Source organism: Abrus precatorius, unplaced genomic scaffold, assembly GCF_003935025.1.
Source record: "Abrus precatorius isolate BTA unplaced genomic scaffold, Abrus_2018 Scaffold5, whole genome shotgun sequence".
NCBI classification, from domain to species: domain Eukaryota; kingdom Viridiplantae; phylum Streptophyta; class Magnoliopsida; order Fabales; family Fabaceae; genus Abrus; species Abrus precatorius.
The window spans coordinates 4,872,561-4,890,234 of NW_020874395.1; the positions used below are offsets into that span (position 1 = coordinate 4,872,561).

The window sequence follows — 17,674 nt, forward strand, 5'->3', positions numbered from 1 at the left end:
AGTTTATTCGAGTTGTCATCATGTCGTGGACCCCACGAATAAAGTAGGTCAATATAAAAATAGAATAAACAAAATGTTTTGTATAAATTAGAATTAAAATTTGAAAAAGTTATCATAAAAGTAAAAATGTGTGTTCAATGATATCATAGTTAAAAATTAAAAAATAATAAATTTAAATACCTTATTAATTTAAAAAAAAAAACTTGTAAAATGATCTTTATATAAGAAAACATTTTAAAATAGTTAATACCATCACTTAACATTTTATAAATAATAGTTATATATTTACAAGAGTCTTACATGTAATGTCTTAATAATATTATTTGACACAATTTAATGCATATTTAATTATAAGAATTAGTAGCTTTATTCATAATTTAGTTTCTTTTTTATTGAGCTTTTATGTTTCTCATTTTAAGAAAAAAGTAATAGTACTAAATAGTTGTATTGTTCATTATAATTTTAAAAAATAATATATTTAACAAAATTTCTCATTTCACTGTCATACTTGATATCCTAATGGAATATTTTATCAACAAAATAGTGAGATTATTTCCAGATGTAAAAGAGTGACTAGTAAATGTGTTTATTGTGAAACTAGAGAAAAAGAAATGAGAAAAAAAATAGCAATAATGATATCTAAAAAGGTGACAATATCAAACTTGAAGGCTAATTCAATTTTAATTTTGATCTTATGTTGGTTAGGTTGGTTCACATGTTTTTTGATACATTTTGTATCAGTTTAAGAATTAGGTTCATAAAGATGTAGTACTAAATATAATTCACATGTGAGTAGAGAATGGTAGGAGAGGATAAATTTTAATAGATGCAAGGGCAATGATTTTATTTATCTTTAAAAATATTCTTTGATTGATTTTAAATGAAAATTATAACAAATGACAGTGTGACAAGAACTGATCTTATCTTATAAAATATCTTACAAAATATATCATAATTTTCATAAGTATAAATTAACTTGATTACTTCAAAAATCTTAGAGTTCATCAGGTCTTGACTTCCAAATATCAACTACTCAACAAGGTCCCTAAAACAATCAAAAATTCCTTTCCATATGTTTAACAATTTGATGTTTTCTCCATAAATAATGCTTCCAATTACTCCCACCAAACCTAATCATCTTTACTCCATTTTCTAACCCTTTCTCTCCTCCTTATGTTTTATAAAAGGTCAATTATATAAAAGTTAAAATCACTGGACATATCTTTTATATGCTCACTCATGCTTGAAACACAATTGATATGAGAAAATAAAATACTTCTCATAAATTATTGGTGTCATATGATCCTTGTGATAGATCTCATCAAGTTGGATAAAATTTTATTTTTATCATATGCATATCTATTATTGACTAGGCCAACAAAAGTATTAAGATCTTGTTGAAGGAACTAGACTTGGTTCATAATCAAATAATCTTTTCTTTTCCATTCAAAAACCATTTAGCTCCAACCAAAAGATAAATTTTTTTAAAAAAATTATAGATGATCGATGTTCCTGTCATTTTAGAAAAATTATTGAAAACAAAGCAAATCTGACAAAGTGAAGATGCAACAAAATTGGAGAGAGAGAGGTAACTAGTAAGAAGCATGTGAAGGGTGGAGGGAGAGGAAAGGAAGATTAGCAATTCTACTCTTCCAAATCTCTTCTCCCCAAGATTAGTAAAATTATATTAACCAACTTGATCAAAAGACTACGGCTCATATTGCCTCCCTCTTACATATATTCATTACTATAAAAGGGTTTTAAACCTCCCCGAGAAAAAAAAAATAGGATGCATTATTTTTTGTTTGGAATTTATAATAATAACCAATACCATTTGGGATATTTCTTTTCTGTCATTGCAATGTTTTCTATAATTGACCGATCATGTGTCATAAAGTATAAGGCTAAAGCCCATTCACTTACAAAAATTTTATGAACTTGGACAAAACATCTAACTCTAATTACACACATTTAGGGTTCTTTGACCTTTACAAATTACATTTTTGGGCTGTAGGATTAAGTGAGTTTTCATATGAAAGGAATCATGAGAATGTCATGACCAAGAGAAGGAAATGTTGGAGACAAAAGTAATGACAATGACAAAAATTGGTCAGATTAGTCTATCACCTCATGAAATGATTTAGTTTTAATATTAACTTAAATATATGGTTGGTTCCTATAAATATAATATATTTTACGATAAATCTTTATAACACGCCAAAAGGTACCCTCTGAAATACTAGATAACACAAATTCTGATAAAACACATGAAAATACACAAAGGCACTAAAAATCATAAACACCGTTTGAGGTACTAGACAAGCCATTGTGAGTAAGGAATTTTGAATGAAAGTAGATATGATTTAGACACTCAACCTTTTCATAAGAAGTATAAGGATGAAAAATAAAAACAAATTCATCATCCATGATAGAAAACAAAAATTGATGAGGGATATTGCAAATTGGAGTGTAAAAGGGAAAGTGTTAAAAAAAGAACATTTGGAGAAAAATAAAGTCAACAAAAACATTCATAGGAAATTGTTCATATGACAAACATGTTTGCTCTTTAACCTAATCAAGACGAGCATAGAGACTACCCAAAAAAAAAGGGAGCCAAAGGTAAAGTCACAGCTTTTTACAAGAGCCATACAAAAATAAATACTGAAGGGATAATTAACTCCCAAGGGGACTAAGAAAAACATACCGAGTAACCCAAAAAGCAATGAAGGTTGCATACTTAAAGGAAGCAGGAATAGGAGGTTCAAACTCAAACTCACCAGCAAAAATATAATCTCCATGAAATTAACAAACCTAAGCAGTAAAAGTATATTTAAATGAAGAATGAAATAACCTTTTCTAGGATTGAGAAAGAAGATTACTTATTCCCCTAACCTTTTTAATGGATGTACTTTTGTAGCATAATGACAATTGTCTATTAATAACACATCATTTGGTAAAAAAAAAGGTCCTTGAATAATGTGCACTCTTGTTTGTATGACTCTTAAGCTTTGAATCCATGTCAATAATGGTAAGGCATAAGGATGCTGGAAAGATCCATAATTTCAAAATTTGACAGCTTTAAAAGGATGTGAACATCTTCAAGGGAAAGAGTAAACTCACACCAAGCTACAACAAAAGTATGAGTATAAGCATTCCATCGTGGAAGCAATGACTCAAAATCGTTGGAAAAATGCATAACTGCTTTACCAAAGGATTCTTTAATGGTTTATGTGATCCTTACCTTTTCTAAAATACCAACAAAAGGAAGATTATTTGACAAATGGGAAACAGCCACCTGTAGGTGATGTCTGAGAAACAAAGCACAAAGGCACCCAAGAAAATTCTTGGTTGAGCAAATGTGAGCATAGCAAGAGAGGACCCATCGTAGTAGAAGGGGTCTTAACTGGGTTATAGCAAAGAAAAACTTAGAAATCCAAGGCGGGTGTTCTCAATGGGCTAGCAAAGAAGAAATCATTACTCAAAGGAGGAGCAGGGTTGAAGTCATGCTTTGGAAAGGGCACGTCAAACACCTAACACCCTAAGACATAATGGTTCAGAGTAAGGAAGAGGAAGTTGGGGTAGATGCTAAAAGCAACCAAGGTTGGTTCAAATGGAAGAGTTTCAAAATACATCTATGAGAAAAACAATGTTTTGAGAACTAGCAAAAATGAGAAGGAGAAGAAGCCATGAAAACGCAAGAAAAAGACAAAGAAAGATGAATGCTTATTAGAAAATACCAAGAAGATGTTACAACTAAAAGGAATAATGGAAAACACTATTTAACGAGATGGTTTAGAAAAACTCATTAAGCTACCCATATAAAAAAAAAAAAAAACAAAGATCAAAGAAAGTGGTTCATCTCAAAGAAATAATAAAGAGAAATGTGGTTTTGAAAAAAGAGGATTGTTTAAACGAATATACAAAAGTCGGGTATCCAATTAATAATTATTGTGCCAAATAAAAGTTTCTTTTAACGAAATAAATAAATAAATAAATAATATGCATATACACAAATGTATCAAATTTGTTATTTGGGCATAAGGGAGTAATTGTTTTGGATATCAAGTCCAATTCTAAAGAAAAACTATTCAACCCAACAAAAATAAGAGTCTCAACATGTCAATGACCAAGCCAACATGAGAAAGACAAATAAGTACAGATTCGTGGGTTTAAGAAAAAGGAAAATCTAAAGCAAATGACATCATATTAGGACACTACAAAAAAGTGTCAATGGTAGAGACAAAATATCAATATACTCCATATGTTCTTTCTATGAATAAAGTTACTTGAAAGCATCTAATTAATGTAAGCGACTAGCTCTTGAAGTACTTAATGTTGCGTTTGGTAGTAGTGTCTTTGTACTTGAGAACATGGACACTAGTGGGTGTGATGGACATGGACATACATAGACACGAGTGTCTATGTATTGTGTTTGGTAGTTTATAGACATGTCAATTAAGTTGTGTGCTTGTATGTTATTTGGTTGTTTTAGATATAGGAACAAAAAATGTAAATTGGCACAATTGCCCTTAGATTTGAAATTTTATTCATTTATTGTTTATTACAATTTTCTCATCATCTAGAAATTTGATTATATTTTTAGGTTGAAATTGGGAAAGTAATACAAACATTTCACTCATCGTCTTTAGTAGAGACCCTTTGACTCCATCAGTAGCCATCTTTCGAAGCATTTGTAAGTTATTTCTAACTTGATCTAGTCCCACCTTACGCGGTTGATGTTGTGTGCACCAGTTGGTGATTGTATCTGTCTTTTCTGACACGATTTTCATGCAATCCTTCCCGTGGCATCGTCTCATCTACCATGGTTGCCCTCACGTAAAATCCTCCATCTTGATCTATGTTTTTATCGATTTGGTATGATATATGTGTAGGGTATTTGTCTGTGGACTATAGTAGCTTAGTTTGATTCCTAACCTGTTTTCTGATATTTTCCTCGCTTCTATACTAACTACAAATTCACATTTTGTATTAATACTCTTACATGCTTTCTGTATTAGTATCTTCTTTTATTTCAGCTTGATACACTAACATTTGCATCTTCTTTATATGTATAATCTGATTCTTTTAAAATCTTGGTAGCAAGATATTTGAACGTTTGTAATTAGGATTATGGCATAGGAGATTGTTTGTTTCTCGATATTACATTCTTTCCATATTGGACAATGAAATCTATGATTTTATATTGTGCCAGAATACTAGTGTAGAGGCATTTCACTGAATGCAATTCCTGTCTTTAGTTTTCTCTCTCACTAAACCTAATTCTGAAATATAACAAAAGCAGCTAATAGAAAGTTAGTTTGGAAGTTTTCAAAATTTTGGATTTGAAGATATCTTTGTCAAAGTAAAGGAATTTCATTGCTCTGACTTCATTCTCACTATGGTGTGTTTGGTTGAGGAGAAAAATTATCAATAAAAGTTTGTTGTATGCTGTGCAACTAAAATCATCCAATCTATATAATTTTTTCAGCTCATAACGGTTATTGGTTATCCCTATGTAGAAATAAAATAACATGCTAGAGACATATCTTATAGTAATCCTTTGTTGGATCAACATTAGATTGTGCATCCTAATATGAACCTTTTACTACCTATCTGCAGGTGTAGACCATCGTCCTTGATGGCGTCTAACACAATTGGCATGTGATGATGAGGAAAGACGTTGAAGTTAATGATCTCCAACAAAGCCGAATCTTTTGGAAGGAGATTTTAGCAATGCCCTATTTGGAATGTGAGCATGTTTGACCTTTTGGTTGCCTATTATTACTCTCAGATGCAATTCCTATCAGCCGCACTCCAATGATACTTTCCAATGCCTCTCGCTTAACTAAACTAGTGTTTATTCTTCGACCAATCAAAGAATCGTCTCTTCTTCTATTCCTAATGTGCAAATAAAGAGTAATTAACTTCATCAACATTAGCATATCAATTTCCATTGTCATGATCTAGTAATATCCAAGAATTAATTTCATTTGCTGTTCACGATCCATCTTTCATACAAAAGAATAGAAAATACGACTTAGTAGCCGTTCTTAAGTCACACAAACTTCTTAGACAGTACAATATATATTTTTGTAAATTAAATATATAACAAGTAAACATATTCCTAAGTCAAATATATACCAAGAATTTACACTACTAGAAAAGCGCTATTTATTTACAGACGGATTTGTGGATTTTTTTTTTATTTTCTGGAAAATTTGTCTGTATTACAGACAATTTTTAATTTGTCTGTAAAATTCGTCTGTAGTTTGCCCGTCATTTGATGCGAAATCGTATAGACGGGAATTATAGATGAATTTTTTCGTCTGTAATTTGAAAATAGAAGGGAATTTTATAGCAGGAGTTACAGATGAATTTATCCGTCTGTAAATATGGTCATTTTTAACCGACCTTTTAGGTGGCAAATTACAGACGGATTTTTTCATCTGTAAATGGACTTGATGTTATTTACAGACAGAAAAATTTGTTTGTAATTTGTCACCTGAAACGCACCGTTTCATTAAACCTTTTACAGACAGATTTTTTCGTCTGTAATGACTGAAACCCATAAAATGGCGCCTCCCCCTTCCCCTTCCTCATTTTTTCATAACTTTCTCTCTCTCTCTCTAGGAGCTTAGTGTTTTGGCCTTTGCGAGTGATTAGGACATCCATTTGAAAGATTTTTCGCATCATTCTATTCTTGGTATGATACTTTAACTTTTAATCGGTTTAGTTTTTTAATTTTTTATGTTTTCTAAAGACTTAAAATTTCTAAGATAAAGTTGTAGGATTGAAGATTGTATGACTGAGGGAAGGGTGTAGAAGTCCTTCTCTGAATCTGATTATTGTGTGCTGTAGGATTGTTTGTGTTTGTGGAGTTTGTAGAATATGCATGTTGTGCAGTTACAAGGGGATATGCTCTAGAACAGTTTAGGATTGTGATGTGTTTGTGTTTGATGTATCGATTAATATATTGTTATATAATATATTAGTTATGTGTGGTGAAATTTTGATTTTTGTAAAAAAGTGGTAAACAAGTGTAAGGAAATTGACATGTATTAGGGGAGATTTTGCCAAAATTTATATTAAAATTCAGTGTAATGTATAATAAAAGGTTGATACCACATTGTATATTTGTATTACGTTTATATAGTTCTTGAGGAAGATGTTTCTCAGAAATCGTCAGTGGATATATGATAGGTTGCACCCAAGTCGGGGGGAGAATAAAACCTGAATTCTTTGAGGGTGTAGAGGAATTCATACGTGTCTGTTGTAATTTGCAGCAATTTATCACCAACCAAAAAGTTAGATGTCCATTTTCTAAGTGCAAGTGTAGAAAGTTTTTGGATATTGATTCAATTAGATATGATTTGTATAAGTTTAGATTTAAACATTATTATTGGATATGAACTGAGCATGGGGAAGTAGTTAATTTGAAAAATCAAGTAGGTAATTCAAATATATTGCAATCAAGTGAGGATGTAGGTAATGTATGTTGGGAAGAAAGCACTAGTCGTTATCAAGAAATGGTTTATGATGTTGTTGATCCTCAATTTGGAATTTTTTGTGATTTTGAAGCTGAACAAGAATCTAATGGAGAGGCTGCAAAGTTTTATAATATTTTAAAAGCAGCAAACAAGCCTTTTATGGGATGGGTGTGTGCATTTAGAGTTATCTTTAGCAGTAAGAATGTTAAGCATAAAGTCAGAAGACAATCAAAGTCAGAGTTCATTTGATCAATGGACTACATTAATTAGTGAGCTTAGTCCCCAACCTAACTCCATCCCAAAGGACTTTTACCAAGCAAAAAAATTAGTTTCCAAACTTGGATTAAAAGAAGTCAAAAGTGATTGTTGTTTGAAAGGCTGCATGCTATATTACAAAGATTATGCTATTTTGACCAATTACAAATTCTGTGGAGAGCCTAGGTTTAAACCAAAAAGAGGTGGTGGAAGTGGTAAACATAAAGATGTACCGCAAACTAGAATGCATTATTTGCCTTTGATTCCTAGGCTAAAGAGGTTGTATGCATCTATGAGTTCAGCTAAGACAGATGTACACTGAGGCTCGTCAGGACCCTTTTACTATTGATTGGATAGCACCAACTTTCTTCATGCCTTGCAGGAGTATTGGGGTACGGATGAGTTCAAAAATCTCTCCATAAAGAACAAGACAAACAGGACATCTAATAAGGGGGATCACTGCATACTGGTGGGTCTACGACTTTGGCTGGCACTAAGGCAAACTTGGTATGTGATTTTAAAATTCAGTTTACTCTATCTATAATTTCATATTTAAGATTGTGATTTATTTCGAATTGCAGGAGAAGTCGTTGAAGAGAACACCTACGACTGGAGAGTTGTTTAAGCAGACACACACTCACAGGCAGGACAAAAACCTATGGGTTGATACACGATCTCATTAATATATTGATATTATATGTTATTATTAGTGATTTATTAAATAATTCTCTAAACTAATATCTAATTATCTGAACTGAACTGTAGGATGACTATGTTCAAAGGCTTGAGGAGACATCTTCTCAAAATTCAGAGTCAGTAGATGTGGATGCTATGTGGTCACAGACAGTGGGTGACCTTTATAAAGGTTGCATTTATGGCATGGGGGCCACTTTGCAGACTCTATGTCCCCTGCATCTGTCACTGGAGATGCCTCTTCTCTTGCACCTGAGGAAGTGGAGGACATGGTCCACACTTGATGTGTGTATATATTATCATTGCATTCATGCTTTAGATTAGGCCATTTGAATATATTATTGCATTGTTTAGTTGATTTTATCATGTATTATCTTTGTTTTAGATTACACGTTTTTTTTTCTTGTAAATAAATATTTTAGGTGCATCAAGTTGAAAAAGAGAAAACAAAGTAAAGATTTCAAGTCAGAAGATTCCACAACTGAATTGTGGATAATTCCATGCTTGTGGAAATATTTCAGAGTGAAAGCTAGAAGTCAGAGAGAATCACAACCAGATTGTGGATTTTTTGCTATACTTGTGGAAACACTCTAGAAATGCAAAAGTCATCCAGAAAGATCCACAAGCAGGTTGTGGATTTTCCCACAATATGTGGTTTCACCATTTGCGAATTTTTATAATTTTAAGTGGACTTGGCCCAAGGAGGAGGAGGCAAAAAGACAAAATTTTAGAAGATAAATAGGGGGGCATCTGAGAGATAAAGGAGCAGAAAAGACGGAGAAGAAAGCTAATACCGGGAGGTGGAGGCTACCTTGATGTGATCAACCGCTTTATTAGTCTTTGGGTTTTTATTTTAAATTTTGCATAGCTAATTTCTTTTATGTTAGAGAATTGATGTAGTACTTTGGATCATACGTGCTGAACCTTTTCAATTGTTATTGAGTATTTTTCATTATCCCTGTGTTCTATCTTTGTTTATTATGTTTATTCTATAAGCAATTTTACAATTGGGAGATTGGGAATTGTTTGCGAAAAGAGGTAGAACAAATTAGGTTTTGTCACAATTGGGAAATTGGGTATACCTAATTAGTTTTCTTACGAGACAATAATTGTTATTCATAGTTCTTTTGAATTTCATAATCATTCTAAGGAATTAGGGATTAGGGTTCAATGAACAGTTCTACTTGCCCAAGGAATTAGGGGTAGACAACTCTTAATAAACTCAAAGTCGATAATTTGAATTCTTGTATCGGTTGAAAAGGGTAGGAACGTATAAGAAAGAGTACGAAATCAATTGTCTAACAATTTCATCGTAATTAAATTTTCGTAAAATTAAGAATTTTTCGTGGTTAATCTATTTCTTAATTTCTTAAACTTAACAAAAATTAGTGATCTAGTATTCAACAACTTCAATCCTTGAGGACGATATTTTTTTTACTACAGTAACGATTGGTACACTTGTCAAACGACAACAGCACCCAGGTCCATGCCCTCAATGAAGAACTCCAGAAGCAGAATGAGGAGATGTGGAAGAGTAAGGAAAGTGCATGGAAGAAGAAGTGAGTAAAGAAAATGGAGAAGAAGATAGAGAAGAAGGTGGCATCGAGAATGCAAAGGGAGGTCCAGCCGCAGATGAAGCAACAACATATGCAGATGCAGTAGATGCATGCTTATTTTGAGCTCATGAGAGCAAGCAGCTCCACATCTCTTCCTCCTCCTCCACCAACTCCAGCACCACCGATTTTCACCTCCATGCATCATTCCTCTTTTGACTCCTCGTCTACTGATGATGATGCTCCTTCGAATGATGATCATATAGATTATTCATGATGAAGACTTGTATTTTATTTTTAAATGTATTTATTTGGATGCTTTTGTCTTCCTTTGTAATAACATTTAAATTTTATATTTTATAATTATTTTTAAATGTTTAGATGCACAATTTATAGTTGTTATTATGTTTATAAATTGTGATAATCAAGAACAGTCAGAAATAACTATCTATATAAACAAAAAATACTAATAATAGTAAAATATATTACAGACGGATTACAGATTGATTTTTTCGTCTGTAACGTACAGACGGATTGTGAAATCTGTCTGTAATTTCAAAAACTATTGTAATGATTTAAAAATATGTTTGTAAATCCGTCTGTATATATAGACTTTTTAGTAGTGTTAGTACCATTATATATTTTCCTAAATCAAAGCATATAACAGTGAAGCCCTATTTATATATTCACTAAATAGCCAACTAAAAACTTGTGATTTGGTATAGATTAGTTGCTTCAGATATGTCATTTGGGCTTGTTACTTATGTTAAAGGTCAAATACATAAAAAATACCAATGATAAATAATTTTAGTGTACTTCACCATTATAGCATTCAATGAATCATAATCAAATTGCAAAGTGAAACACTGGATATATGATAATAGTATGTTACATCTTTAATGGAGAGCAATTGGGGACAGGAAAAAGAACTGAATGCAGGTAAAAAAAAAATAACAAATCATCTACACTTTATCAGTACCTGAAGTTGCAGAGTAAGGTATGCCTGAACACAGTTTTTGGACGAAGGTGGCAGCGAAGCTTTGCAAGGATGGCAAGGAAGCTTTGGGAGGATGGGAGGACGCCTTGGGGGGATGGCTGTGCAGCTTCTATGCTCCGTGGGGGTGATGACTAGAGAGATATCAAGTTAGGAGACAATATATGAAGTTAGGGTTCAAGGACATTTTTTGTCAATTTAGTAAACTAGGGAGGACACTTTAATCATTTTTATTACTGTGTCCCTATCTCCCGTGTACCTCATCTCTAGAGGGACACAAATTTTGTCTATTTCGTGTCCATTCTTATCCCTCTGTGTCCATTGCTTTCTCTGTCCTTCATCCACCAAACGACACCCGTAGGTGTTTGTGTCCATGTCTAGTAACACTAAAAGCATGCTAAGGTACTCATCTTTGAGAAAAAAAAAAATAAAATCCAAATCTTATACTTTAAACTTTAAACTCTAAAAAATTCATGAGCACAAATAGCTCATAAAAACAAAAAAATATTTACTATTTTTTAAAATAACATATTTTAATTAAATAATTAAAACTTATTGTCTAAATCTACGTAAAAGGACTTTGTTTTAAAGTCATATACTTTGTTTTAAAGTCGTATAATTAAAATATATTTTATTCATATTCTAAAAAAAAACATATTAAAACCATCGACAGATTACAAGCATTCTCACCTAATAATACTTTCTCTTTATCTCGCTTATATTTCTTTACTTTCTCTATATTCTTAAGTCTACGAACTCTGTTCCTCAAATCTCATCCCAAAACAGCGTACAAAGTTTGCTTCTTCAACGTTGGTAACTTGGTATAAAGAACATGAATTGTTTCATGTTCGTGTTGTTAATTTTTTTAGATATTTGGTATTTTCAAAACGGATTCGTCGCCCCAACGTTAATTTTTAAATCTTGACAAAAACAAAAAACGAACGTTAATTTTTAAATTATTTACATTGTTTCACCCAAAATAATTTTTTTATATTGATATTTGAAAAAAAAAATTATCACGTACAGTGAACGGATATTTGATATACGATGTGATATTATTTACGTTATAACGTTTATTTTTATTGAAAAAGCTATTTTCATACAATTTATATATTTAATTAAAATAAGTTTTAAGAAATATTAGTCATTGATCAATTTTATACTCATTTTCAAAGTTTTAAAAATATTTATTATTTTTTATATTTATCTTTCATAATTTATTAAACATTTTTTACTTTTCAATGATTAATATAATAATAGAGTTTAACCGTAAATAGGATATAATTATTTTTAAAAAAATATACATTAACTAATTTTAAATTTTCTTAATTTCTATGATTCAGTTAAAAGAATATTATATATATGAATGAATGAAGTAAGAAACTTTATGTCAGCTTCGCACGAATTAGAACTCATCCTCTAAACAAATGATTGAGAAAACTAAGCATTATAGTTTTAACTTTTCTTCTTAATTTATATTAGTAAATCATTATAATTTATACAAAGTCAATTATAGGTTGCATGTTTATTATATTTTATTAATTGTTGGATAAAATTTTGGGGTGAAAGAGAATTACATAATGAAGAAATTATAGGAACTAAATGTGAATAATTAAAATTAAAGATACAAAAAATGATCATAAGTAAAAATATAAAATTTTAACATAAAATATTATTAATCTTTTTTTTAACGTAAGATGATAATAAAAGTAAAATATCAAAACTAAAATAATAATTTTTACAATCAAATATGAACAAACTAAAATATCCAACCGTTATTTATATATTGTAATCGTTTACAATACGAACCCATCTCGATTCCCAACTGTTAATTCGACCATGGATGATGGATCACATCTATTAATTGGAACAACAAATGCCTAAAATACAAATCTGATAGTACAAACCCTATTCACTTATGGAAAATTTTATGAAGCAACTACCACAGGTTCAAGAACAAAGGGCTAAATTTAATCTTCTCTAATTCGTTCATTCATTTTACCAAAATTATAAAACCTCTTCTCTCAATTTAATGTCCTCCACAGCCTCTTCCTGTAACTTCTCTCACATGCCCAAAAATCGTTCTATAAATGTCTCTCCCTCCCTCATTCCTTTGCAGTTTTCTCATGTCTCATTAGAGAAAAACTACATTTTATCTAAGAATCCCTCTTGTAGTGCAAGAACCAAATCAAAACAAAAATAATAAATAAAAATGGCCAATCAACTCGTGGTTCTTGCACTCATTTTTGTGGCCATAAACGGCATGGCCATGGCTCAAGAGGCCCCATCTCCATCTCCAAAATCATCTCCATCACCTAAGGCTTCACCACCATCATCATCATCACCAAAGGCTTCACCTTCACCTTCATCATCATCATCATCACCAAAGACTTCACCTTCACCTTCACCATCACCATCCTCATCACCTGCACCATCATCTAATTCTCCCTTGTCCTCTCCTCCTTCCTCTTCCCCATCCGAGGAGGGTGAAATCTCAGCCCCACCGGCCCCTGGCAGCGACCCCATTGAGCTTTACGCTCCGGAACCTGCCCCCGCCGACGATGCCCTTACCCCAGATGCTGCTCCGGCCGACGAGGCCAGCCGTGCCGCAGCCCTTAAATTCTCTGCCGGCGCTGGCACGGCGTTCTTCGTTGGGTTCTTTGCATTCTAAGCTAGTTTATGCTAGATGTAACAGTATACTTGTGCATGCATATTCAATGTATTATCATATTTATGTTCATATGGTTAGGTTAAAACATAGCCAATGAGGAACAAGTTGTACTAGCGTATCAAAATCATTTATAGGCATTAATATAATATAAGTGAGTGGGAGAGAATGGGGATGGTTGGTTCATGTGAACAATACTAAGCTCTATGGTTCAATATTAAGGAGCCATTTTGGAGATAATTTCTAAAGTTTTATCTGATTTTTAATTTTTCTTCTTGTCTTCAGCTTTTCTATCAATCATTTTAGTTTTTTTTTGCATGTGATACATCCTGCGTAAGTTTTATTTTCCTTTTACTGTAGTGTATTGTCGTTTTATGATCGATCTTATTTATGTAATTTTTATTTAAAATATTAAATAATTTTATTTAAATAAAAATGATAATAGACACTTAGAATAATAACGCATTTTTGCTTTTATGTTAACTTAGTTCCATGATTTTCCCAAAATATAATAAGCTAACTATACAAAGAGTTACCTGGAGTTCAAGCTTTACGCTTCAAGCAAGTATTAAAGGCCGTTTGAAAAGACTAACGAACGATCTATAGAAAATAACTTATTACTAAGATATTTTTATCTTATTTCAAATTTTTTAATATAACTTATTAAATAATTATATTAAAAATAATTGATTGCAATAATAAGCAATTTTTCTAACATGTGTTAAAGGATCCAAGTTAAAAAATATATATATAACATTTAATATTATTAATGTATTAAATTATGTGAAATGTTATTATTTATAATAAAAATTTATTATCATATAATTCTTATTATGCACCTGCTAACGCACATTAGAAGAATAACAAGAAGTTTTTAACGAGAATACAAATAATAATAGGAAGCGTGGTTTATGCATAAATTCACATTAAGTTATAAAAAGATAAGAAAGGGTAAGGGGAGCGTGCAGCGTAGCCGAAAGCACCACATGTTTAATGGAGTTCATCCAACCATTTATACCTACGGTCTTCAAGAAACTATCCTGGAGGAGGTTCTGCTACGGCTTTCCAACCCTCAGGTTCTGGCTTGTGGGTTAACATTAGACACGGGGTGTTCTATTAGCACTCAGAGGGAGGCTTCTCACTCCAGAAGCTCACCATCTCTCTAGCTCAAAAGAGATGGAGCACTCAGAGGCAGAGGAAAGATCCAACGAGGAGCAAGATTAGGTAGATTGGAATACGAAGAAGGTGAAGGTCAAAGTTTTGTTCCAAAATGAGGACAACCAAGCGAACATGCAAGAAGATATTACAGATGAAAACCTTCAAGTGAGCTTGCAAGAAGATAAGTCTAATGAAGACCTCGCAAAAAAGGTGTTTTGTGACCATATTTTACCTCTTTCTATCTCGTATAAAAATAAAGTGTTGGAATTTAGAAATTTTAGTATAATCTTTAGAAATGATGATATTTTTAAAACGGTCATGGAAAAGCTTAATATTCCTCCTAAAAATGATGAACCAATTGTAAGCCCTAAAGATAATCAAGTAATATGATATGAACTTAGGGTTCTTCTTAAAGATTACGGACAATGGTGTTTCCCATTGAAACTGATCCTAATAGTCAAATTGCTAGATAGATCTATTAACTTTAACTATCTTAATCAAAAACTAATAAACTTATGGGACAAGAATGTGTCTTTAAAGATTCTGGATTTAAATAATGAATTTTTTTTGTCAAGTTTGATAATAGTGAAGACTATAAACTGACTTTGTTTAATGGGCTATGGGTCATCTTATCATTACCTTCTAGTCCAAAGATGGGAGCTTCTATTTAGGCCAAGGGATCAGGATCTTAGAAAGATAGCAATCTAGATTAGAATACCTGATTTACCACTAGAATTGTACAATGAAAAGTTTCGATGACAAGTGGGAGTTTGCCTGGGATATATGCTTAAAATAGACCCCATACATCTTTATTGTCTAGGGGTAGATTTGCTAGGATATGTGTTGAGTTAGATTTAAAAAGAAAACTTATTCCTTCCTTTAAGGTGTTAGGGCAAGAGTTTAAAGTAGAATATGAGGGACTACACCTTATATGTTTCTCTTGTGGGAAATATGGTCATAGGCAAGAGTAATGTGTTGAACTCCTTCCACCCCTTAAAAATAACAATGATTCCACTACTATGGATGAGAGTGATGGTTCTACTATTTAGCCTATTAATTATGAGGTTATTGGTGAGTGTTCCTTGGAAAATAATGTTGGGGAAGACCAAAATAGATTTGAGCCATGGATGTTGGCCAAGAAACCAATGAGAAAGAAACTAGGGCAATCTAAAATAGTAAATAATTCTAACCTTATTGAAAAAAGTAAGGAGTATGCCTCTGACTGAAGATTTGATGTCTTAAGTAATAAAAAAAAATTTAAATGGGTTTGGAAAACAATCGTGGTCTAACTAGTTATACTACTCCTAATAATAATAGGGAATATGTAACTAAGCCCCTACATAATAACCAAGTTCAGTCTAAAGCTAATAAAATAATTATAGTAAGATCCAAATTAGGCAACCACCTTAAAAAGGTTAATAAACCTAAAATAATCCCAAAATAAGACAGAGTAAGTGGGGATAATGTTTCTAATCTTCAACCTGTGAATATGTTTGAGTGTAAAGTTGGTAAAGAATCTTCAGAAAATTCCAAGAATAATGAAATTCTCTTTTTAATGAACAATCTTTAGAGGGACTTAATTGAGAATAATAAAGGTACTAAATCTATCCAAGACCTCGTAAGCATTAGTTCTAGCCACTTTTGGCAACATCTAGGAAAGACAAATCCTAAAGTTAAACCACCTGACCCTGACCAACATAGTAGTGTAGCTGATCCTTCATACCAAGCTTCTGGTAACCCAGTAACTATCAGCCTATGACATGCATGGTCAAGCCTCAACATCCTTTGGATACTATCTAACTATTCGCCTTTCCAATCTTATAAATTGTCTTTTTTAAAATTGTAGAGGAGATGGAAGGAAGTCTTTCTCCAGACTCATTAATGACTTGATTGCTATTTACTAGTTTGATTTCATAGCTCTTTTTGAACCTATAGTATGTATTGCTAAAGCTGATAAAATAATCAATAGATTCGATCTAGATGGTTCTGTTAGGGTTGAAGCTATTGATTTTTCAGGGGATATTTGGTGTATTTGAAACATTAGCAAGGTTAATTTCTCAATCCTACAAAAATCTAAATTTATCTTCCATCCCAATATTAGCATTCTCGGATATGAGGATTGGATCCTCTCTTTTATTTATGCAAGCCTGCAAGAAGACTTGAGATCTACTTGCTGGGGAAGAAATTGTTGACTTTAGACTTTTTGTTTAGTCTCCCTAATGCTTGACTGGAGATTTCAATTATGTGCTTTATGATTGAAAAAATAAGGGGCAATCCAGCTAACCTAATTCTATTAGGAAATTTGTTGATTACCTTAATAGATGTGGGCTGCAGGACATGGGTTTTAAAAGGAGTTCTTTCACTTGGTAGAGAGGTGAGTTAAAAGAGAGACTAGATAGGGCTATAGTAAATGATGCTTGGCGTCTTCTTTTTCATAATAGCTCTGTTATTCATGTCCTTATCCTGAAATCAGACCATGTTGGTACGTGGTTGAAAGTCAGAGGTGATAATCTCCCTTCAAAGAATGATAGTACTTTAAAGTTTCTTGCTCCTTGGTTATCTCATAGTGACTTCGCTAATCAGGTTAAGAATTCTTTGTGAATCTCTAACTCCTGCTCTAACAATGTAGCTAGATTTAGAAGAAACATATCTGATTGAAACAAGAATATGTTTGGTAATATTTTTAATAAAAAAAAGCACATTTTTAGTTGCATTGAAGGCATTTCCCATAAACTGGCTACTGGAAACAACCCTTATCTATCTAATCTTATGACTTTCTTAGGGAAGGAATACCAATTAATTATGGATTAGGAAGAGTGTTATTGGTTTCACCACTATAGAGTTAATTGGATTAATCTTGGAGAAA

The 17,674-nt window shown here is 32.1% G+C and overlaps 1 protein-coding gene across 1 annotated transcript; it reads left to right on the top strand.

Moving 5' to 3' along the window:
• The first annotated feature begins 13,194 nt into the window (after window positions 1–13,194).
• Window positions 13,195–13,653, top strand: LOC113866539 (early nodulin-20-like). The gene is made up of 2 exons (XM_027501366.1): window positions 13,195–13,302; window positions 13,372–13,653. Exons 1-2 carry the CDS (start codon window positions 13,195–13,197, stop codon window positions 13,651–13,653), a joined length of 390 nt encoding a protein of 129 aa, XP_027357167.1.
• Window positions 13,654–17,674: the final 4,021 nt, after the last annotated feature.

Coding starts and splice junctions, on each gene's coding strand:
- LOC113866539 (XM_027501366.1), top strand. CDS start 13,195: ATGGCCAATCAACTCGTGGTTCTTGCACTCATTTTTGTGGCCATAAAC. Junction 13,303..13,371: donor AATCATCTCCATCACCTAAG/GCTTCACCACCA, acceptor TCATCACCAAAG/ACTTCACCTTCACCTTCACC.